The 24,572-nt window shown below is 43.7% G+C and overlaps 6 protein-coding genes across 6 annotated transcripts in view; 5 read left to right on the forward strand and 1 right to left on the reverse strand.

The window, feature by feature from the left end:
- Positions 1-24,572, reverse strand: part of MEP1A (meprin A subunit alpha) — a 93,367-nt gene that overhangs the window by 23,007 nt on the left and 45,788 nt on the right. The gene's annotated exons all lie outside the window — the stretch shown is intronic.
- On the forward strand, positions 1,089-3,027 carry LOC139795572 (taste receptor type 2 member 9-like). Its single transcript, XM_071742498.1, has one exon. It carries the CDS (start codon positions 1,611-1,613, stop codon positions 2,562-2,564), a length of 954 nt encoding a protein of 317 aa, XP_071598599.1. The 5' UTR covers positions 1,089-1,610; the 3' UTR covers positions 2,565-3,027.
- LOC139795573 (taste receptor type 2 member 2-like) lies at positions 6,270-7,863 on the forward strand. Its single transcript, XM_071742499.1, has one exon. The coding sequence runs from the start codon at positions 6,785-6,787 to the stop codon at positions 7,736-7,738; it is 954 nt and encodes a 317-aa protein (XP_071598600.1). The 5' UTR covers positions 6,270-6,784; the 3' UTR covers positions 7,739-7,863.
- On the forward strand, positions 11,229-12,275 carry LOC139795574 (taste receptor type 2 member 7-like). The gene has a single exon (XM_071742500.1). It carries the CDS (start codon positions 11,229-11,231, stop codon positions 12,186-12,188), a length of 960 nt encoding a protein of 319 aa, XP_071598601.1. The 3' UTR covers positions 12,189-12,275.
- LOC139795575 (taste receptor type 2 member 41-like) lies at positions 16,782-17,914 on the forward strand. The gene has a single exon (XM_071742502.1). It carries the CDS (start codon positions 16,865-16,867, stop codon positions 17,825-17,827), a length of 963 nt encoding a protein of 320 aa, XP_071598603.1. The 5' UTR covers positions 16,782-16,864; the 3' UTR covers positions 17,828-17,914.
- On the forward strand, positions 22,456-23,470 carry LOC139795576 (taste receptor type 2 member 40-like). Its single transcript, XM_071742503.1, has one exon. It carries the CDS (start codon positions 22,517-22,519, stop codon positions 23,468-23,470), a length of 954 nt encoding a protein of 317 aa, XP_071598604.1. The 5' UTR covers positions 22,456-22,516.

The following is a 24,572-nucleotide window of genomic DNA, read 5'->3' on the forward strand; positions in this document are numbered from 1 at the left end:
AAATCTTTTGTAAATAGCTGCACTTGCTGAAATTAACAGCAAGTTTCTCAGCCAGTGTCTGCTTCTGGGACTGATCACACTTGATGTTTATAGTAATGGCTGGAGAATGCTCTGCAGAACCAAGGACACTGCTTGGTTCTGAGGAACATCGTATGCTCCAGAAAGAGAAAAGGAGTATGAGGTCACCCCTGCAACCCTCCTTTAGGGGGGAGTGGACAAGATAAACAACTAAAATTGACCACACAGAGTATTCCATCCCATATAGTCATACTCAGTATAAGTTTGAGGGATCATGAGGGTCAAACCCCTTCTGCCTTCTTCCTACCTTTGGCCTTTTACCTTCTTCACCTGTCCCTGTTTGTTTTGGCATCCTGGGAGGATTCCATCCATTCCTCTGCCTGTGCTCCTGATCCATGCCAGCCTGAATCTGTGTGTTCCTGCCTCCAGCTCCCAACTGCTGCTGACCCCAGGATTCCAGCCTGGACTTTCCCAGAGCTGCCCTACAGCCTCAGTGGTGACGTGAGAGTTATTGGGGGGAAGGGGAGAGGAACCTGGTATCCTTCTTCTGTATATTTGTATATATTTAGTAATTTTTCCTATTTATCATCACTGTTTCATTAAAGCTGTGTAGTTTAGTTTCCAACCCATCAGTCTCTCTCCCTTATTCTCTCTCCTTTCTTTATCAGGGAGGGGGATTTATGGGAAGCCTCTGCTATTCATTTAATTGCCCAGCATTAAACCATGACAATCACAGAGATGATTAATGGGCTCTCCCTGAGCTGAGTTGGGCCAGATTTTGGACAGAGGAAAGATTTCAACATGTTTTCACAGGAGCCACCAATGGGCCCTTTCTTCTGCTACCAAAACCCACACCACAATAACCCAACCCAGGGTGCTGTTCAACAGCTGGCCCAATATGAGACAGTGCCTCAGGATGAGCCAGAGAGTGCCCAGGTGGCCATGAAGGCCAAGAACATCCTGGGTTGTATCAGAAATAGTGTGGTGACCAGCAACAAGGAATTAATTGTGGCCACTGAGGTCAGCACAGGTGACTCAGATGTTCAGTTTTCAGTCTCACACTACAAGAATAACATTATGGTGCTGGAATGTGTCCAGAGATGGACAACAGAGCCAGGAAAGAGTCTGGAGAATAAAGTCTGGATGAAAGAGGACAGTGACTCCCCTGACAGTGCTTTGTTGAGTACATCACTCCATGGATGTTTCAGAGGTGATGAAGGGTGAGGAGACCCCAGATCCTGAAAACCACCAACAAACAATCCTGGCACTATCAGCCCATCAAAACATAGTTTTGTGAACATAGGACTCTGAAAATCATCTGCATGGTCTGTGTCAACCAACACAGTGCTTTGGAAGGGAAATGTAAATACTGAAGACTGACTCTGAGACCAGGTAAGGGAATACCCAGCACATTTGAATTCTTCCACCTGCTCTGCTTTGAATAGGAGCAGCACCAAAATCCCCACCAGCACCAGCTCTATAAAGCTCCTCTTTCCATACCTGGCACTCAGGGAACAGCAGCTGCCAACCTGAGATAATCTCTGGAGCAACAACCTCTTTTTCTACACCAGCACCCTTACCCATCTTGGAGGATGGAAGCTTGCTCCTCTCCAGAGAAATTGAATGTCACCACGTACAATGCCGTGGCAATGGCCATCATCACACTTCAGACATTTGCTGGAATGTGGATAAATGCTTTCATTGTTTCTGTGCTTTGTGTTGCCTGGGGGAAAAAGAGAAGCTTTAATTCTAATGAGAAGATCTTGCTCGTTCTGGGATGCTCCCGGTTTTGGTATTCATGCATCACCTGGGTATTTACTTTTCTTGAACGTATTTACCCCTCGTGCTTAGATGTTTCTCCCATACTCCAGATATTTTTAGGAATTCAGAGCCTCTTCAACTTTTCCAACTTATGGGTCTCTGCCTTTCTTTTTGTGTTTTACTGCATCAAAATTGCAAATTTCCGGCACACCTTCTTCATCTACCTGAAAGTGAGAGTTGACAGGATCGTGCCATGGCTGATGTTGACTTCAGTCCTTGTATCCCTGAGCTATGGCATCTATGTCTATGAGGTGATGGATGAAGTCATCTGTGAGAAAAGCAACTGCACCACACCGGGAAATTTCTGGAAGCAGAGGATGGGAATTAGTCAATATATTTTCACTCTTTTTTTTCTCAGTGGCTTTGCATACGCGACTGCATTCATAGCAGTAATTTCTTCTGCCCTTCTCCTCCTTTTCTCTCTCTGGAAACACAAATGTAAAATGCAGACAAAGTCAGGGAAGAACGTCAGCGTGGATGCCCATATCAAAGCTGTGAAGTCAATTATCTCCTTTTTGTTAATTTACAGCATCAACTTTGTATGTTTAATCCTGTCACTGATTTACAGGATCAAGAGAGGATCTGGTGTGCCATATTTCATTTCATTACTTCAGCATGCTTTTCCAGCTGTTCATTCCATTATCCTGGTTTTCAGCAATCCCAAACTGGAAAAGACACTGCTAAGGACCCTGTCCTGTGCAAAGTGCAAGATCTGCAAGAATTAGGAAATACAGTAAGAGCTGAAGCCTGGGAAAAAAAAAAAAAAGTTGATATTATATAATAAGAAACAGGTATTTTAATCTCAAATCAACTCACCTGACATTGTAGATGATATAGTTGTTCTATCTTCAAATTTTATATAAGGTTTGAACAGAAAATGAAGCTGCATTCTAGGAAAAATGTTGATATTTTATGTTAAAAACAAGTACTTTAATCTCTAGTGACACTTCACAACAAGTGGGACCGCTCTAGGTGGTACAGATGTTCTGTCTTCAACATCTGAATTAAGAAAACTTTAATTAAATGCTTTGGACTGAGATTGCATGAGTCAAAATAATTATTATTGTCATTTGCTTTAGATAATTATTTGAGTTGAATTATTGTAAAAGCAAAGTTATTTAGAACTGGTACACTGGATAGATGTGAAAGAGGAAAAACAATACTGCAAACAGCCTAAGAATGCTTTGTTCTTCATTAACTGAAACTACCAAATTAAAAACCACATTTGTATCAGTTTTGTGTGTTAGCTTTTTTCTGCTGTGCCTGTTTGCTTTCCATTATTATGAGCTGTATCCCTGCCTTGCCTTGGTTTATGACTTCTGTCTGAAGGTATTGATCACCAGGATTCACCAGAGGTGGTTCCTGATGTACAGACTGCAGTGCAGAAACGCCTCTGGCTGCAACTGGATGTCCCAGTGAAAGGAGACTTTAACGTCTCCTCTGGACACATCTCCCCAGGTTGAAGGTTTTAGAGGTTAGAAGGTTGAAGGTTTTAAAGGACAGGCACAACCACAGCTCCCTCCCTTCCCTGCTGCTGCTCAGTGCAGTCGATCCCTCAGCACCACATCCCAATCACTTCCACAACAGGACAACAGCTCATTTTCTCAGGACCATCCCTTTTGAAGGGAACAGAAGGCCCAGTAAGCAGGACAAACCCCCTTACCCTCTTTCTAGGGAAATCTGTTGACTCCCAGGGGCCCAGGTTACATTATTATCCATGATTGTTTTTCAGGTAGGCAACAATGATGTTGCTCCAAGAAATCTGAGGACAACTAAGAGAGACTTAAGGGCTTTGGGACAACTGGTTGAAGGATTACAATCACAATCTGTGTTCTTCTCTATTCCTGGCAATTATGAGGAAAGGAACAGGAAGAGGCAGCAAAACAATACCTGGCTCAGAGCCTCAAGTCCCTGGCACAATTTTGCATTTTTTAATTCTTGGTCAGTTTACTTGACACAAGGCCTGCTGGTGACATGCAGGGTACATCTATCACAAATAGAGAAAAGGATTCTAGCCCATGAGTTATTAAGACTCCTAAATAGAGATTTTACTAGATTTGAAGAGGGAGGGCATAAAACCAAGCTTGGTAGATCTAAGCCTCAGGGCAGCACACCAGTGTTTGGGGGACAGAGTGCCAGTGAGGTCCTTCAGTCTGCCATCTCACTGGAGGAAGAAGATGGAGAGCCATGTGGCAGAAAAGACACAGGGGATATTGATGGGTTAGGAACCAGAAAAGCACCTGAGAATGATCAGGTTGGAATTAGGTCTTCTCCCCTTATTAAGGTGGCAACATCTTCAACTGAGCGACTGAAATGCATCTAAAATCTTGATCACAGAGCATGGGCAACAAACAGGAGGATCTGCAAGGCACTGAGCAGCAGGAAAACTGATATTAAAAAAAAAAAAGAAAACTGATATAAACTGATATTTAGATACCATCAAAGAGAGCTGTTGGGATATCTCTCATTTCTGGAGTGCCACAGTAGATGGATATAAATGATTCGAGAATAGGAGACAGAGGGGGAGGCATCAAGGGAGCCCTGAATGTTGGAAAGGATTGTGATTGTGTAAAGCTTAACATGAAAGGCTTCTTTGTGGAACAAAGACATACAAAAGGGGGAGAAGAAGACTGTCTGGGCTGAACAAAATGCTTTGGTGGAAACTCAGAAAAATAGGAGCAGCACCAAAATCCCCACCAGCACCAGCTCTATAAAGCTCCTCTTTCCATACCTGGCACTCAGGGAACAGCAGCTGCCAACTTCTGCTAATCCTTGGAGCAACAACCTCCTTTTCTACCCCAGCACCATTACCCATCTTGGAGGATGGAAGCTTGTTCCTCTCCAGGGAAATTTAATGTCACCACATACAATGCCATGGCAGTGGCCATCATCACACCCCAGGCATTTGCTGGCATGTGGATAAATACTTTCATTGTTTCTGTGCTTTGTGTTGCTTGGGTGAAAAAGAGAAGCTTTAACACTAATGAGAAGATCTTGCTCTTCCTGTTATGCCCCAAGTTTTGTTATTTGTGCATTACGAGTAGATTCCTTTATTAAAGAAATTTATCCTTTTTGCATGTATCTTCACCACATACCAAAACTATTTGCAAGTATTGAAGGCTTTTTCGATGTTTCCAATTTGTTGTTTGTGTCTGTCTTTCTTTCTGTGTTTTACTGTATCAAAAGGGCAGATTTCCAGCACATCTTCATCTACCTGAAAGTGAAAATTGACAGGATCGTGCCATGGCTGATGTTGTATTCAGTCCTTTTATCCCTAGGCTTTAGTATCTTTGTTTATGAAGCTCTCTGTGACAACACCAATTGCAGAACATCATGATATTTCTGGAAACTGAGGCCCAGTCAGTGTGGTTTCAGGAAAGGCATTTTGTGCTTTCCAAAGTTAATCCCCTTCTGTGTCAAGGTGATGTGCTTAGTGGGTGAGGGAGGGACTGAGGATGTTGTCTCCCTAAACTTTAGTAATGAAACAATATGGTCATGGCTTGGAGGGGTGCATGCTTTGTTGGGTAAAATATTGGCTGGATGCTTGGGCCCAAAGAACTGGATATTAGGAAAAATGTTTTCACTGAAAGTGCTGTCAGGCACTGGGAGAGGCTGCCCAGGGAAGTGGTTGAGTCACCATTCCTGGAGATACTTAATAAACGTGTAGCTGTGGTGCATATTGACATGGTTTACTGGTGGTCTTGGCAGTGCTGAGTAAAGGGTTGAACTTCATGATCTTAATGATTTTCTTCAACCAAAAAATGCTATGAATCTATGATCCCATGAGCCAGTGAAGAGAGATCATAAAAATCTCATCTGGAAAACCCTTCTCACTCCCTACTGCCCATGCAATATAATTCATAAATTATGAACCAGATCTATAAAACATTTGTGATTTTTCTCACACAGGAGGGAGCTTTAAGTCCTTCTGGTCCTCTCAGTTCTGCTCACATAGTAGTCTTCAAAGGTCAACTCAGATTCCTCTCATGATTCAATACTCTGCTTGATCACTCTCCTGACTCACCTGAGCTTTTCTCTGAAATGTTTTTTTTTTTTGTTTCTATTTTTCCTGATTACCACACAGCATCAACCAAGATCTAATTAGTCATCATGGTCCCTCTGTGCAAGGTCCAGTACAAAAAAAAGTCCAAAGGCATTGCATGCCCCACAGAGCTTAACACAACGTGCCTATTAAAAAAAAATAATAATTCATGTCTTTAAAAACTTTAGAATCTTGAGGGTACTTCATTGTGGCAGTAACCCAGAATGGCCCCATCCCTAAAGCACTTTACTTTTGTAACAGATGAGTTTTGAACCCTGCCACAGGGACTCACAGTTATCTTTGCCCTTTTCCTCTATATGCTTCAGCTTAAACATTTAATAAAAGTCCTACTTTGCCTGCAACACTCTGAACCAACCCTGTGGCATGAGAAAACAAACATGGAATTTGGGGCCAATGAAAGATATAAACAATCCCCAGTTTTCAGCATCTGGTTTTTTGGAATGCTGATGAAAGAGGACAGAGAGCCCCCTGACTGTGCTTTGCCTAGCACACCACTTTGAGCATCTCAGAGGACAAAGGGAAAGGAGAACACAGGTCCTGAATCCCAGCAGCAATCTATCATGCCACAATCACTACATCCCAAGAGGGATCACCCCACAAAAATATCTGCATGGTTTGTGTCAACCAACACAGCTCTTTGGAAGGGAAATTTAAATACTGAGGACTGACTCTGAGACCAGGCAAGGGAATATAGGCAGCACATTTGAATTCTTCCACCTGTCCTGTTTTGAATAGGAGCAGCACCAAAATCCCCACCAGCACCAGCTCTATAAAGCTCCTCTTTCCATACCTGGCACTCAGGGAACAGCAGCTGCCAACCTGAGATAATCTCTGGAGCAACAACCTCTTTTTCTACACCAGCACCCCTACCCATCTTGGAGGATGGAAGCTTGCTCCTCTCAAGGGAAATTTAATGTCACCACGTACAATGCCGTGGCAGTGGCCATCGTCACACTCCAGACATTTTCTGGCATGTGGATAAATGCTTTCATTGTTTCTGTGCTTTGTGTTGCCTGGGGGAAAAAGAGAAGCTTTAATTCTAATGAGAAGATCTTGCTCTTCCTGGGATGCTCCCGATTTTTCTATTTGTGCATCACCTGGGTATTTTCCTTTATTGAAAATATTTATCGTTTTTGCAAGTATGTTTACCCCCTATACCTGTTCCTTCTACCAATTCAAGACTTTTTCAACATTTCCAATGTGTGTGTTTCTGCCATTCTTTCTGTGTTTTACTGTATCAAAATTGCAAATTTCCGGCACACCTTCTTCATCTACCTGAAAGTGAGAATTGACAGGATCGTGCCATGGCAGATGTTGGCTTCAGTCCTTGTATCCCTGGGCTATGGCATCTTTGTCTACAAGATCATAGATGAAGCACTCTGTGATAACACCAATTGCACCACGCTTGGACATATCTGGAAATATAGCATCAGAATTGATCAACTTTTTTCCATGTATATTTTAATCACTGGCTTTGTATTTGCCATGGCATTCTCAGCAGTGAGCTTTTCTGTCCTTCTCCTCCTCTTTTCTCTCTGGAGACACAAATGCAAGATGCAGACAGAATCAGGGAAGAACGTCAGTGTGGATGCCCATATCAAAGCCATGAAATCCATTCTGTCCTTCTTCTTCATTTACACCATCAACTTTATATGTTTGGTCTTGACGCTGACTTATCCTATGAAGAACCAAGAGGTTGTGAAGTTTCTCATTTTTTTCTTTCAGCATTCTTTTCCAGCTGTTCATTCCCTCATCCTGATTTTCAGCAATCCCAAGCTTGAAAAAACACTTCTCAGGACCCTGACGTGTATGAAGTGTAAGATTTGCAAGAGGTAGGAAACGTAATAAGAGCTGGAGCCCAGGAATCTTGATATTTTCTGTCAGAAAACAAGTACTTATGTCTCCAGGGAGACTCCACAGCAAGCGTAAATGTTACAGGGGTTCTGTCTTCAACATCTGAGTTAGGCAAATGGCATTATAGTTCTTTGGAAGTTACTACGAGTTAGATAAACAATTATTGTCATTTGACTTAGGTAATGATATGATTGGAATTATTGTCAAAACAAAAATTATTTAAACCTGGTACAGGGACTAGCTGTAAAACAGGCTGAGCAATTTTGCAAACTGTTTAAAATTGTTTAATGCTTCATGATTTAAACTATTAATTAAAAACACATTTGTAACTATTTTATGTGATACATTTTTTTGTCTGCTGTGCCTGTTTGCTTTGCAACATTATGAGCTGTATCCCTGCTTTGCTTTGGTTTATAACTTCAATCTGAAGGTATTGACCAACATTATTCACCAGAGGTGGCTCCTGATGTACAGACTGCAGTGCAGAAATGCCTTGGGCTGCAGCTGCATTTTTTCAGATACTGAAAAATAAGATACTGAAAAAGATACTCAGTGCACTGAGTCCCACTTCCATAGCAGCAGACACTGCACCATCCCATGCCCCAGTGGAGGCAGATTTTAACATCTCATTAGGACAGGTCTCCCCAGTGAAAGGCTTTAAAGGACAGGCAGAACAACACCTCCCTTCCATCCCTGCTGCTGCTCAGTGCAGTCGATCCCTCAGCACCACATCCCAATCACTTCCACCACAGGACAAGAGCTCATTTTCTCAGGACCATCCCTTTTGAAGGGAACAGAAGGCCCAGTAAGCAGGACAGGCCCTCTTCTTAGGGAAATCTGTTGACTGCCAGGGGCCCTCACTTTATTATCCATGATTGTTTTTCAGGCAGGCAACAATGACTTTGCTCCAAGATGTCTGAGGACAATCAAGAGGGACTTGAGAAACTTCTTAAGGGATCAGAAGCACAAGTTGTGTTCTTTATCACTCCAGTTGCTGGCAATGATGAGGAAAGGAACAGGAAGAGCCAGCAGATCAATACCTGGCTCTGAGCTTGGTGTCACTGGTGTGATATGGTTTTTTGGTTGTGTGTAAGTTCATATAACACCAGGCCTGGTGGTGACATGCAGGGTACATCTGTCTCAAATAGAGAAAAGGATTCTAGCCCAGGAGATATTGAGGCTCATCAATAGAGCTTTTAACTGATTTGAAGGGACAGGGCATAAAACCAGGCTTAGTAGAGCTAAGCCTCAGGTGGCACACAAGTGTTTGGGGGACAGTGTGCCAGTGCAGTGAGGTCCTTCAGTCTGCCATCTCACTATGGAGAAAGAAGATGGGGAAGTATACAGGGGATTTTGATAGGTTAGGAAGCAGAGAAACACCTGAGAATGATCAGGAAGGGATTAGGGCATCTCTCCGTAGAGAGGTGGCAGCATCTTCACTTGCACAACTGAAATGCATCTACACCCGTGACAACAGCACAGGCAATAAACAATTGGAATCTTTTGTGCAGCAGGAAAACTGAGGTTTATTTGCAGTCACAGAAAGCTGTTGGGATATCTCTCATTGCTGGAATGCCACAGTAGATGGGTACAAAAAATTCAGATGTAAGAGGCAAAGAGTGAGAGGCATCAAGGGAGCCCCGAATGTTGGAGAGCATTGTGACTGGTTAGAGCTTAATGGTGGTGATGATAAGCTTGAGCATTTATGGATAAGAAGCATATAACATGGTGGGAACCCAAATCAGACAGATAACTCTGTGGGAATCTGCCACCCAGATCACCCAGGCAGGATCAAGAAGAAGACCAAATATTTCCTAAGCAGCAGGGAGAAGTCTCACTATGGAAAGTTCTTGTGGAAAAGAATGTCCTGACACAGCTGGCAGTGACCCAGCCAAGGGAGACAGCCTGCTGGCCCTGCTGCTTGTTAACAGAGAAGGACTTGTGGGTGATGTGGTGCTTGAGGCCAGCTTGGGCATGGCAATCACAAAATGACAGAGTATTTGATTCTTGAAAATTCAGTCAGCAGAACTGCCATCTCGGACCTGTGGAGGGGACACTTTTGCCTGTGGAGGAGATGGGTTGACAGGGTCTCTTGGGACACAGTCCTGAAGGGCAAAGCAGAACAGGAAGGCCTGAGGCTCTTTGAAAAAAGAATCTTAAAGACACAAGAGAAGGCCATCCCCTTGTGCTGAGACATGAGCTGGTGGAGAAGAAAAACCAACTGGGCTGAACAGAGACCTTTGATGGGAACTCGGGAAAAAAGGAGTTTATGGGCTTTGGAAGAAGGGTCAGGCAATGCTCGTGGACTACAAAGACTTCATAGACTATGAATGGGGAAAATAAGAAGAGTCAAAGCTCAACTACAACTTGATGCGGCAACTGCTGTAGAAGACAATAAAAAATGTTTCTACCAATATATTAGCAACAAAAGGAGAGCTAAGGAGAATCTTCCTGCTTTATTGGACATGATGCGAAACAGTGAAAAATTATGAGGAAAGGCTGAGGTACTTAATGCTTTTGTGTGCTCAGTCTTTGGTAGTAAGATCAGTGGGCAGAAGTATTCACCAAGTCACTTTCCATCTACCAGGAGTCTGGACTCACCAGGTAGGTCCCTCTTTACTGGACAGGAGCAAATGTGACACATATACAAGAAGCACCAGAAGAAGGATCCAGGGAGCTACAGGGCTCTTAGTCTGCCCTCAGTGCTGAGGAAGGTTGTGTAGCATGGTGTAGAAAGGTTGTGTAGTATGGTGAGTGCCATGACACAGAACAATCAAGAAGAAGAAATAGGGCCCAATGAGCATGGGCTCAGGAAAGACATTTCCTGCTTTCCAGACTTAATCTCCTTCTTCCTCTATATGCTTCAGCTTAAACCTTTAATAAAAGTCCTACTTTGCCTGCAACACACTTCACCTTCTACATGGCTCTGCATGAGAAAACAAACATGGAATTTGGGGCCAATGAAAGATATAAACAATCCCCAGTTTTCAGCATCTGGGTTTTTGGGCTGCTGCAGCTTCTGGACTCTGGGATGAGAGAGGACAGAGAGCCCCCTGACTGTGATTTGTTAAGCAAATGACTTTGAGCATCTCAGAGGACAAAGGGACAGGAGAACACAGATCCTCAGTCCCAGCAGCAATCTATCATGCCACAATCACTACATCCCAACAGGGATCACGCCACAAAAACATCTGCATGGTCCATATCACTCAACACAGCTCTTTGGAAGGGAAATGCAAATACGAAGCACTGAGCACTGACACTGAGACCAGGTAAGGGAATACCCAGCACATTTGAATTCTTCCACCTGTCCTTATTTGCATAGGAATAACACCAAAATCCCCACCAGCACCAGCTCTATAAAGCTCTTCCCAAACCTGGCACTCAGGGAACAGCAGCTGCCAACCTGCATGAAGCCCTGAAGCAACAGCCTCGTTTTCTACCCCAGCAGCACCCCTTCCCATCTTGGAGGATGGAAGCTTGTTCCTCTCAAGGGAAATTTAATGTCACCACGTACAATGCCGTGGCAGTGGCCATCATCACACCCCAGGCATTTGCTGGCATGTGGATAAATGCTTTCATTGTTTCTGTGCTTTGTGTTGCTTGGGTGAAAAAGAGAAGCTTGAACTCTAATGAGAAGATCTTGCTTGTTCTGGGATGCTCCCGGTTTTGGTATTTGTGCATCGCATGGGTAGGTTCCTTTATAAAAAATATTTACCCATGTGTGTATTTTCACCTGAAAATCCAAATATTTTCAGCTCCTCTAAGCTTTTTCAACATTTCCAGCCTATGGATCTCTGCCATTCTTTCTGTGTTTTACTGTATCAAAATTGCAAATTTCCAGCACACCTTCTTCATCTACCTGAAAGTGAGAATTGACAGGATCGTGCCATGGCTGATGTTGACTTCAGTCCTTGTATCCCTTGGCATCAGTGTCTTTGTCTACATGATTGTAGATGAAGCAATCTGTGACAACAAAAATTGCACCAGCACAGGATCTTTGTGGAATCTGAATATCAGACCTGATCAACACCTTTTCCCTCTTTATTTTATCACTGGCATTGCATATGCAACTGCATTCGCAGCAGTAATCTCTTCAGCCCTTCTTCTCCTCTTTTCTCTCTGGAGACACAAACACAGGATGCAGACAAAGTCAGGGAAGAACGTCAGTGTGGATGCCCATATCAAAGCCATGAAATCAGTTCTGTCCTTTTTCTTCATTTACACCATCAACTTTATATTTTTAATCCTGTCACTGATTTATTCCCTGAAGAAGGAAAAGGCTGTGATGCTTTTCACTTCATTCTTTCACTATAGCTTAACAACAGCTCATTCCCTTATCCTTATATTCAGCAATCCCAAACTGGAAAAGACACTGCTAAGAACCCTGTCCTGTCTGAAGTGCAAAATTTGCATGAGACATGAAACATAATAAGGACTGGAGCCCAGGAAAAATGTTGATATTTTACCATAAAACCTTGTAATTAAACCTCCATTGTAACTCCCCTTTCTGAGTAGATAATGCAGCTGTTCTATCTTCACCATGTCAGCTAAGAAAATTTAATGAAAACTTTTTGAACTCAATTAGTATGAGTTAAATAAATTATTGTTTTCATTTGCTTTAGATAGTGTTTTAGTTGAATTATTGTTAAAAAAAAAAAAAAAAAAAAAAAAGGAATTTAGGCCTGGTACATTGTCTAGCTGCAAAAAGAGTAGAACAATACTGCAAAATGACTGAAATTACACTGTTTTTGCTGTTTGAAACTCTTCATTAAACAACACATTTATATCTAGTTCATGTTTTACATTTGTTTCTGCTGTGTCTGTGTGCTATATACACATTCCATCCCTTACTTGCTCTGGTTTACAACTTTTCAGGCAGGCAACAATGAAGTTGCTCAAGAAGGGGGAGGAAAATCAAGAGAAACTTAAGGGATTTAGAACAACTGGTTAAAGGATCAGAAGCATAACTTGGGGTTTCCATCATCCCTTGAGTGACTAGGAATGATGAGGAACGGAACAGCAGATCAATACCTGGCTCTGAGCCTGGTGTCACTGGTGTAATTTTGGATTTTTTTGGTTAAGATTGGTGGCTAAGATTCCATGACACCAGGCTGCTGGTGACAAGCAGGGTGAATACACCTGTCTCAAAGGGGGAAAAGGATTCTGTCCCAGAATTTAACAAGGCTCAGCAATAGAGCTTTTAACTTGATTTATAAAACCAGGCTGCACAAGAGGGAAGCCTGAAGACAGCACAAATTGGTTGAGGGACTGTGTGCTAACATCCCGCTTCCATCTGCAGTTTCATTGGACATAGGAGAGTGCAAGAAATGTGGCAGCAAGGACACAAGGATTAATGACAGGTTAGGAACCACCCAAGTGCCTGTGAATGATCAGTGAGAAATTTGGGCTCCACCACTAAGAAAAGTGGCAGCTCCAGTAGCCCAACTGAAGTGCATCTACACCCATCCATGCAAGAGGAGGATCTGGAAGCCATTGCGCACCAAGGAGTATTGTGACTTAGTTGCCAGCACAGCAACACAGTGGAGGGACTCACACCACAGGAGTTCCAGGGGGGATGCTTACAAATTATTCAAAAGAGAGGGGCAAAGCAGGAGAGGTGGCAGTGCTGCCCTGCATGTTGGGGAGGGTGTTGATTCTGGTAAAACAAAAGGACTGTGGAGAATCCTTCTCACTCCCCACATCCCATGCAACATCAGCACTCAGAAGCTGACATAGCACAAGACTCAGCAGGCAGAAAAAACACCTTGATCCACATCTGCCATGCTTTAGAAACACACTATCTGACACTTTTCCTTTATACCCCTCTATTTTCTAATTATCACGTTCCCAGCACAGACCTGTGTCCAAAACCTCACCACTGTTTGGTGATGCTAGTGTAGGGTTTTTATTTAGGGACATCATTCAGGCACAATCCCAGCAAAGAGTATATAGGAAGGCAAGCAGAAAAGCCAAAGCTCTCTTAGAAGTATAACTGGCAAAGGAAGTAAAAGAAAACGAGAAGAGCTTGCTCCAAAAAAAAGGAAGAATAGGGAAAATGTGGGCCCACTGCTGAATGGAGCAGGAGCTGTGGTATCAGAGGATGCAGAGAAGGCAGAGTTGCTGAATGCCTGCTTTGCTTCAGTCTTTATCCCTATGTCCAGCCCTTGTGATCTCCAGGCCTTGGATAAAAGATGGAAAGCCTGGAGGAGGGAAGACTCTCCACTGGTCAATAAAGACTGGGTTAGAGTTTAATGATGCAAATTGAATATACAAAAGTCCATGGCCCTGATTGGATGCACCCAAGAGTGTTGAGAGAGCTGCTGATGCTATAGCACTACCACTCTCCATCATTTTGGAGAGATCTTAGCAAACAGGAGAGGTGCCTGAGGACAACATCACTCCAGTCTTCAAAAAGGGGAAGAAGGAAGATCCAGGCAATTACAGACCAGTCATCCTCACCTCCATCCCTGGAAAAATGACGGAGCAGCTCATTCTGGAGGTCATCTCTAAGCACATGGTTATCAGGAGTAGTCAGCATGGATTTACCAAAATCATGCTTGACTAATCTGATAACCTTCTTTGATGGTGTGACTTAATTACTAGATGTATGGAGACCAGCGGATGTGGTCTACCTGGACCTTAGCAAAGCTTTTGACACAGTCCCCCCTAACATCCTCATGAGTTCAAGAAATGTGGCATAGAAGAATGGCCAGTGAGACAGATTAATAAGTGGCTACAGAGTAGAACCCAAAGAGTGGTGACCAATGGTGCAGAGTCCAGCTGGAGACCTGTGACCAGTGGAGTCTCCCAGGGGTCAGTGCTGGGGCCAGTCCTGTTCAACGTCTTTCTCAGTGACCTTGATGGTGGGGCAGAATGTCTGCTCATCAAGTTTTCTGATGACACTTAACTGGGAGGACTGACTGGCTCACCTGAAGGCTGTGTGGCCATCCAGCAAGATTTGGACAGACCAGAGAGCTGGGCCAAGAGGAACCTAATGAGGTTCAACAAGAAGAAGTGCAGAGTTCTGCTTGTAACAAATATTCTATACACCAAAATGCACCAGTACAGGTGCATTTATTAGGAGGTGATCTGCTAGAGAGTAGCCCAATGGCAAAGGACCTTGAAATCCTGGTGGGCAACAAGTTACCCATGGGACAGCGATGTGCCCTTGTGGCCAAGAAGGCCAATGGTATCCTGGAATACATTAAGAAGAGTGTGTCCAGCAAATGGAAGGAGGTTCTCCTCCTCCACTATTCTGCCCTAGTGAGACCTCACCTAGATTATTCCATCCAGTTCTGGGCTACCCAGTTGAAGAGGGATGAGGATTTACTTGAGAGAATCCAATGGAGGGCCACAAGGATGAATAAAGGACTGGAACACCTGCCTTATTTATGGCTGAGAGACCTGGGGTTTTTTAGTCTGCAGAGGAAAAGAGTGAGAGGGGCTCTAACCAATGTGTATAAATATATGAGGGCTGAGCATCAAGAAGGAAGGGACAACCTCTTCTCACTTGTGCCCCATGATAGGATGAGGGGCAATGGATTCAGGGTAGAACACAGGAACTTCAACCTCAACACAAGGAAGAATTTCTTTACTGTAAGGGTTACAGAGACCTGAAACAGGCTCCCAGAGAGGTTGTGGAGTCTCCTTCTCTGGTGATTTTCAAGACCCATCTACATATATTTCTGAGTGACCTGCCCTAGTTTTGGTCCTGCTCTTGCAGGGGGGTTGAACTTAATGATCTTCAGAGGTGCCTTCCATCCCCTGACATTCTGTGATTCTGTGAATACCTGGGACAGCAAAGAAGGTACCTAAGCTTCATAACTCAGGCACAAACCTGAAACCAGCCAACTCACTTAAGACAAATGCACATCAACAAAACAGAAGTTGAATTGGAGTGACTGAAAAAATGTCTCCTGGAGTGTCTTGTAGGATGGTGTAGTAAGGAGGGATGGAGATTCAGGACAGGGGCTGCTGAGCTTTCAGCAGAAAGTGCTGAGTTTGGTTCCAAATTCAAGATCAATATCTGGGCTTCCTTCAAAATTATCCTTGTGGAAATGTCATGGGGTCCCTATCTTCCCTTTCCAAAAGAAACCTTTATTGGACCTCTGGCCTCTGCCCCATACCCTGCTCGAGCCCTTCCATCTTCTCTGACTGCTACCAGGCTCCAAGGCTGAGTTCCTCTCCCTTCTCTCCAGCAGTAACTGGGATCCATCCCACACATTTTAACTGCCCTGCAAAAATCACCATATCCTTGACACATTTGGGATTTTTCTCATATAGGAGGGAGCTTTAAGTGTTCTCAGGGGACATCATTACTGACAGACTTGTGGTCCTCAAATGTCAGATCCCGGTGACAATTTAACACTCTACCTGACTTGAGTTCTTATCTTAAATGTCTTTCCTCATTTAAAATCTTCCTGATAATCACACAGAATCAGCAAGATCAGCCTAGTCATGGAGGTCCATCTGTGCAAGGTCCAGTACCAATCCAAACCCCACAGGCAGTTTTGATGACTTGAAGACATTCGGAAGATTGAGGTATTCTAGTGTGGCAGGAACCCAGAATGATCCCATCCCTAAATCACTTCACATTGCTAACAGATAAGTTTTGAACCTGACAAAATCTTGTTTTTTCAAATTTTGCAGCTGCTGGACTCTGGGATGAAGGAGGACAGAGAGACCCCTGGCTGTGCTTTGTTGAGTGCATCACTCCATGTAAGTGTCGTAGTGGACAAAGGGACAGGAGAACACAGATACTGAACCCCAGGTCCTGAGCAGTGATCAAGCACTCTACAGAAAAGTAGTGATCAATCACACCAGAAAAAACATCTGTTTGTTCCATGTCACTCAACACAGCTCTTTCAAGGGAAATGCAAATCCTGAGGACTGACACTGAGACCAGGTAAGGGAATACCCAGCACATTTGAATTCTTCTACCTGCCCTGCTTTGAATAGGAGCAGCACCAAAATCCCCACCAGCACCAGCTCTATAAAACTCCACTTTTCACACGTGGCACTCAGGGAACAGCAGCTGCCAACTTCTGCTAATCCCTGGAGCAACAACCTCCTTTTCTACCCCAGCACCATTACCCATCTTGGAGGATGGAAGCTTGTTCCTCTCAAGGGAAATTTAATGTCACCACGTACAATGCCGTGGAAATGGCCATCATCACACCCCAGGCATTTGCTGGCATGTGGATAAATGCTTTCATTGTTTCTGTGCTTTGTGTTGCTTGGGTGAAAAAGAGAAGCTTGAACTCTAATGAGAAGATCTTGCTTGTTCTGGGATTCTCCCGGTTTTGGTATTTGTGCATCGCATGGGTAGGTTCCTTTATTGAAAATATTTACTCCTTTTGCGTGTATGTTCACCTGAAAATCCAAATGTTTTCAGCTATTCTAGGCTTTTTCAACATTTCCAGCCTATGGATCTCTGCCATTCTTTCTGTGTTTTACTGTATCAAAATTGCAAATTTCCAGCACACCTTCTTCATCTACCTGAAAGTGAGAATTGACAGGATCGTGCCATGGCTGATGTTGACTTCAGTCCCTGTATCCCTTGGCATCAGTGTCTTTGTCTACATGATTGTAGATGAAGCAATCTGTGACAACAAAAATTGCACCAGCACAGGATCTATGTGGGATCTGAATATCAGACCTGATCAACATTTTTTCCCTCTTTATTTTATCACTGGCTTTGTATATGCAACTGCATTCGCAGCAGTAATCTCTTCAGCCCTTCTTCTCCTCTTTTCTCTCTGGAGACACAAACACAGGATGCAGACAAAGTCAGGGAAGAACGTCAGTGTGGATGCCCATATCAAAGCCATGAAATCGATTTTCTCCTTTTTCTTCATTTACACCATCAACTTTATACTTTTAATCCTGGCACTGATTTATTCCCTGAAGAAGGAAAAGGCTGTGATGCTTCTCATCGCAGTCTTTCACTATAGCTTAACAACAGCTCATTCCCTTATCCTTATATTCAGCAATCCCAAACTGGAAAAGACACTGCTAAGAACCCTGTCCTGTCTGAAGTGCAAAATTTGCATGAGACATGAAACATAATAAGGACTGGAGCCCAGGAAAAATGTTGATATTTTACCATAAAACCTTGTAATTAAACCTCCATTGTAACTCCCCTTTCTGAGTAGATAATGCAGCTGTTCTATCTTCACCATGTCAGCTAAGAAAATTTAATGAAAACTTTTTGAACTCAATTAGTATGAGTTAAATAAATTATTGTTTTCATTTGCTTTAGATAGTGTTTTAGTTGAATTATTGTTAAAAAAAAAAAAAAAAAAAAAAAAAAGGAATTTAGGCCTGGTACATGGTCTAGCTGCAAAAAGAGTAGAACAATACTGCAAAATGACTGAAATTACACTGTTTTTGCTGTTTGAAACTCTTCATTAAACAACACATTTATATCTAGTTCATGTTTTACATTTGTTTCTGCTGTGTCTGTGTGCTATATACACATTCCATCCCTTACTTGCTCTGGTTTACAACTTTTCAGGCAGGCAACAATGAAGTTGCTCAAGAAGGGGGAGGAAAATCAAGAGAAACTTAAGGGATTTAGAACAACTGGTTAAAGGATCAGAAGCATAACTTGGGGTTTCCATCATCCCTTGAGTGACTAGGAATGATGAGGAACGGAACAGCAGATCAATACCTGGCTCTGAGCCTGGTGTCACTGGTGTAATTTTGGATTTTTTGGTTAAGATTGGTGGCTAAGATTCCATGACACCAGGCTGCTGGTGACAAGCAGGGTGAATACACCTGTCTCAAAGGGGGAAAAGGATTCTGTCCCAGAATTTAACAAGGCTCATCAATAGAGCTTTTAACTTGATTTATAAAACCAGGCTGCACAAGAGGGAAGCCTGAAGACAGCACAAATTGGTTGAGGGACTGTGTGCTAACATCCCGCTTCCATCTGCAGTTTCATTGGACATAGGAGAGTGCAAGAAATGTGGCAGGAAGGACACAAGGATTAATGACAGGTTAGGAACCACCCAAGTGCCTGTGAATGATCAGGGAGAAATTTGGGCTCCACCACTAAGAAAAGTGGCAGCTCCAGTAGCCCAACTGAAGTGCATCTACACCCATCCATGCATGAGGAGGATCTGGAAGCCATTGAGCACCAAGGAGTATTGTGACTTAGTTGCCAGCACAGCAACACAGTGGAGGGACTCACACCACAGGAGTTCCAGGGGGGATGCTTACAAATTATTCAAAAGAGAGGGGCAAAGCAGGAGAGGTGGCAGTGCTGCCCTGCATGTTGGGGAGGGTGTTGATTCTGGTAAAACAAAAGGACTGTGGGGAATCCTTCTCACTCCCCACATCCCATGCAACATCAGCACTCAGAAGCTGACATAGCACAAGACTCAGCAGGCAGAAAAAACACCTTGATCCACATCTGCCATGCTTTAGAAACACACTATCTGACACTTTTCCTTTATACCCCTCTATTTTCAAATTATCACATTCCCAACACAGACCTGTGTCCAAAACCTCACCACTGTTTGGTGATGCTAGTGTAGGGTTTTTATTTAGGGACATCATTCAGGCACAATCCCAGCAAAGAGTATATAGGAAGGCAAGCAGAAAAGCCAAAGCTCTCTTAGAAGTATAACTGGCAAAGGAAGTAAAAGAAAATGAGAAGAGCTTGCTTCAAAAAAGAGGAAGAATAGGGAAAATGTGGGCCCACTGCTGAATGGAGCAGGAGCTGTGGTATCAGAGGATACAGAGAAGGCAGGGTTGCTGAATGCCTGCTTTGCTTCAGTCTTTATCCCTATGTCCAGCCCTTGTGATCTCCAGGCCCTGGATAAAAGATGGAAAGCCTGGAGGAGGGAAGACTCTCCACTGGTCAATAAAGACTGGGTTAGAGTTTAATGATGCAAATTGAATATACAAAAGTCCATTGCCCTGATTGGATGCACCCAAGAGTGTTGAGAGAGCTGCTGATGCTATAGCACTACCACTCTCCATCAGTTTGGAGAGATCTTAGCAAACAGGAGAGGTGCCTGAGGACTGGAGGAAAGCCAACATCACTCCAGCCTTCAAAAAGGGGAAGAAGGAAGATCCAGGCAATTACAGGCCAGTCAGCCTCACCTCCATCCCTGGAAAAATGATGGAGCAGCTCATTCTGGAGGTCATCTCTAAGCACATGGTTATCAGGAGTAGTCAGCATGGATTTACCAAAACCATGCTTGACTAATCTGATAACCTTCTTTGATGATGTGACTTAATTACTAGATGTATGGAGACCAGTGGATGTGGTCTACCTGGACCTTAGCAAAGCTTTTGACACAGAGTCCCCTAACATCCTCATGAGTCCAAGAAATGTGGCATAGAAGAATGGCCAGTGAGACAGATTAATAAGTGGCTACAGAGTAGAGCCCAAAGAGTGGTGACCAATGGTGCAGAGTCCAGCTGGAGACCTGTGACCAGTGGAGTCTCCCAGGGGCCAGTGCTGGGGCCAGTCCTGTTCAACATCTTTCTCAGTGACCTTGATGGTGGGGCAGAATGTCTGCTCATCAAGTTTTCTGATGACACTTAACTGGGAGGACTGACTGGCTCACCTGAAGGCTGTGTGGCCATCCAGCAAGATTTGGACAGACCGGAGAGCTGGGCCAAGAGGAACCTAATGAGGTTCAGCAAGAAGAAGTGCAGAGTTCTGCATGTAACAAATATGCTATACACCAAAATGCACCAGTACAGGTGCATTTATTAGGAGGTGATCTGCTAGAGAGTAGCCCAATGGCAAAGGACCTTGGAACCCTGGTGGGCAAGAAGTTACCCATGGGACAGCGATGTGCCCTTGTGGCCAAGAAGGCCAATGGTATCCTGGAATACATTAAGAAGAGTGTGTCCAGCAAATGGAAGGAGGTTCTCCTCCTCCACTATTCTGCCCTAGTGAGACCTCACCTAGATTATTCCATCCAGTTCTGGGCTACCCAGTTGAAGAGGGATGAGGATTTACTTGAGAGAATCCAATGGAGGGCCACAAGGATGAATAAAGGACTGGAACACCTGCCTTATTTATGGCTGAGAGACCTGGGGTTTTTTAGTCTGCAGAGGAAAAGAGTGAGAGGGGATCTAACCACTGTTTATAAATATATGAGGGCTGAGCATCAAGAAGGAAGGGACAACCTCTTCTCACCTGTGCCCCGTGATAGGATGAGGGGCAATGGATTCAGGGTAGAACACAGGAACTTCCACCTCAACACAAGGAAGAATTTCTTTACTGTAAGGGTTACAGAGACCTGAAACAGGCTCCCAGAGAGGTTGTGGAGTCTCCTTCTCTGGTGATTTTCAAGACCCATCTACATATATTTCTGAGTGACCTGCCCTAGTTTTGGTCCTGCTCTTGCAGGGGGGTTGAACTTAATGATCTTCAGAGGTCCCTTCCATCCCCTGACATTCTGTGATTCTGTGAATACCTGGGACAGCAAAGAAGGTACCTAAGCTTCATAACTCAGGCACAAACCTGAAACCAGCCAACTCACTTAAGACAAATGCACATCAACAAAACAGAAGTTGAATTGGAGTGACTGAAAAAATGTCTCCTGGAGTGTCTTGTTGGATGGTGTAGTAAGGAGGGATGGAGATTCAGGACAGGGGCTGCTGAGCTTTCAGCAGAAAGTGCTGAGTTTGGTTCCAAATTCAAGATCAATATCTGGGCTTCCTTCAAAATTATCCTTGTGGAAATGTCATGGGGTCCCTATCTTCCCTTTCCAAAAGAAACCTTTATTGGACCTCTGGCCTCTGCCCCATACCCTGCTCGAGCCCTTCCATCTTCTCTGACTGCTACCAGGCTCCAAGGCTGAGTTCCTCTCCCTTCTCTCCAGCAGTAACTGGGATCCATCCCACACATTTTAACTGCCCTGCAACAATCACCATATCCTTGACACATTTGGGATTTTTCTCATATAGGAGGGAGCTTTAAGTGTTCTCTGGGGACATCATTACTGACAGACTTGTGGTCCTCAAATGTCAGATCCCGGTGACAATTTAACACTCTACCTGACTTGAGTTCTTATCTTAAATGTCTTTCCTCATTTAAAATCTTCCTGATAATCACACAGAATCAGCAAGATCAGCCTAGTCATGGAGGTCCATCTGTGCAAGGTCCAGTACCAATCCAAACCCCACAGGCAGTTTTGATGACTTGAAGACATTCGGAAGATTGAGGTATTCTAGTGTGGCAGGAACCCAGAATGATCCCATCCCTAAATCACTTCACATTGCTAACAGATAAGTTTTGAACCTGACAAAATCTTGTGTTTTCAAATTTTGCAGCTCCTGGACTCTGGGATGAAGGAGGACAGAGAGACCCCTGGCTGTGCTTTGTTGAGTGCATCACTCCATGTAAGTGTCGTAGTGGACAAAGGGACAGGAGAACACAGATACTGAACCCCAGGTCCTGAGCAGTGATCAAGCACTCTACAGAAAAGTAGTGATCAATCACACCAGAAAAAACATCTGTTTGCTCCATGTCACTCAACACAGCTCTTTCAAGGGAAATGCAAATCCTGAGGACTGACACTGAGACCAGGTAAGGGAATACCCAGCACATTTGAATTCTTCTACCTGCCCTGCTTTGAATAGGAGCAGCACCAAAATCCCCACCAGCACCAGCTCTATAAAACTCCACTTTCCACACGTGGCACTCAGGGAACAGCAGCTGCCAACTTCTGCTAATCCCTGGAGCAACAACCTCCTTTTCTACCCCAGCACCATTACCCATCTTGGAGGATGGAAGCTTGTTCCTCTCCAGGGAAATTTAATGTCACCACGTACAATGCTGTGGCAATGGCCATCATCACCCTCCAGGCATTTGCTGGCATGTGGATAAATGCTTTCATTGTTTCTGTGCTTTGTGTTGCTTGGGTGAAAAAGAGAAGCTTTAACTCTAATGAGAAGATCTTGCTCTTTCTGGGATGCTCCCGGTTTTGCCTTTTGTGCATCACCTGGGTAATTTCCCTTTTTGAATATATTTACCCCTTTTGCATGGATGTTTACCCTGTAACTCAACTGCTTCTAGGAATTCAAGACTTTTTCATTGTTTCAAACTTATGGATCTCTGCCATTCTTTCTGTGTTTTACTGTATCAAAATTGCAAATTTCCAGCACACCTTCTTCATCTACCTGAAAGTGAGAATTGACAGGATCGTGCCATGGCTGATGTTGACTTCAGTCCTTGTATCCCTGGGCAGTAGTATCTTCTTCTACAAGGCCCTAGATGAATTGATCTGTGACAACACCAACTGCACTTCTGCAGAATATTTTTGGAAAGACAGTAACAAAACTCATGAAGATCTGCTTCTATTTTTGTTTCCCTGTGGCATTGCATATGCAACTGCATTCGCAGCAGTAATCTCTTCTGCCCTTCTCCTGCTCTTTTCTCTCTGGAGACACAAACACAGGATGCAGACAAAGTCAGGGAAGAACGTCAGTGTGGATGCCCATATCAAAGCCATGAAATCGATTTTCTCCTTTTTCTTCATTTACTGCATCAATTTTATATGTTTGGCCTTGTCTTTAACTTATGCAACAAAGAAGGAAAGTACTATGCCTGTTCTCATTTTAGTAGTACTGCTTGCTTTTCCAGCTGTTCATTCCCTCATCCTGATTTTCAGCAATCCCAAACTGGAAAAGACACTGCTTAGGACCCTGTCCTGTCTGAAGTGCAATATTTGCATGAAGTAGGAAACATTATAAGGTCTGGAGCCCAAGAAAAATGTTGATATTTTGTCATAATAGATGTACTTTAATGTCCAACTGGCAACTTGCCAGTCACAACAGGTAACACAGGTTCTGTATTTGAAATCTGAACTGATAAAACTTCATTAAAAGTCTTTGAACTAAATTAGTGTGTGTTAAATCAATTATTATTGTAATGTGATTTACATAATGCTTTGAATTGAATTGTCGAAAACAAATTAATTCAAGCCTGGTACATGGGATAGCTGCAAAAGTAGCACAACAATATTGCAAAACAGCTGAAATTGCTTTGCTGCTTGCTGATTGAAACTGCTTAATTAAAAAACATATTTATATTTATTTTGTGGCTTACACTGGCTTCTGCTGTGCCTGTGTGCTTTGCAACATTATGAGCTGTATCCCTGCTTTGCTTTGGTTTATAACTTCTGTCTGAAGGTATTGATCACCATTATTCACCAGAGGTGGCTCCTGATGTACAGACTGCAGTGCAGAAATGCCTTGGGCTGCAACTGCATTTTTTCAAAAAAATACCAAACTGCACTGAGTCCCAGCAGCAGACACCCTGCACCATCCCATGTGCCAGCAGAAGCAGATATTAAACATCTCATCTAGACACATCTCCCCAGATGAAAGGCCTCTAAAGGACAGGCACCACCACACCTCCCCTTTTATCCCTCCTCTGCTCAATGCAATTGGTCCCTTAGCACCACAATCCCATTTGCTTCCCAAAAAATAACCATGGAAAGTGTATGGGCAGGATGGGATCCACCCAAAAGTATTGAGGGATCTGACAGAGGAGATCACCAAGCCTCTCTCCATCATTTACCAGCAGTACTGGTTTACAGGGGAGGTCCCAGATGTCTGGAGCCTTGTCATAGTGTGACAAGAAGGCTTGGAAGGACTCTAAAAATTATTGAGTGGTCCTTATTAGTGCAGTCACATAGCAAGTGCAGGGCAGACAGGGAAGCAGGCCCAGGTAGCTCAGGTTCAGGATAGGCAGCTCCTTCTCAACCAACCTGGTCTTATGAGCAGGAAACCCACCCAGTGGGTAAGGGAAAGGCTTCGGACCAGCACTGGTGAGACTGCA

Source organism: Heliangelus exortis, chromosome 3 (assembly GCF_036169615.1).
Source record: "Heliangelus exortis chromosome 3, bHelExo1.hap1, whole genome shotgun sequence".
NCBI lineage: Eukaryota > Metazoa > Chordata > Aves > Apodiformes > Trochilidae > Heliangelus > Heliangelus exortis.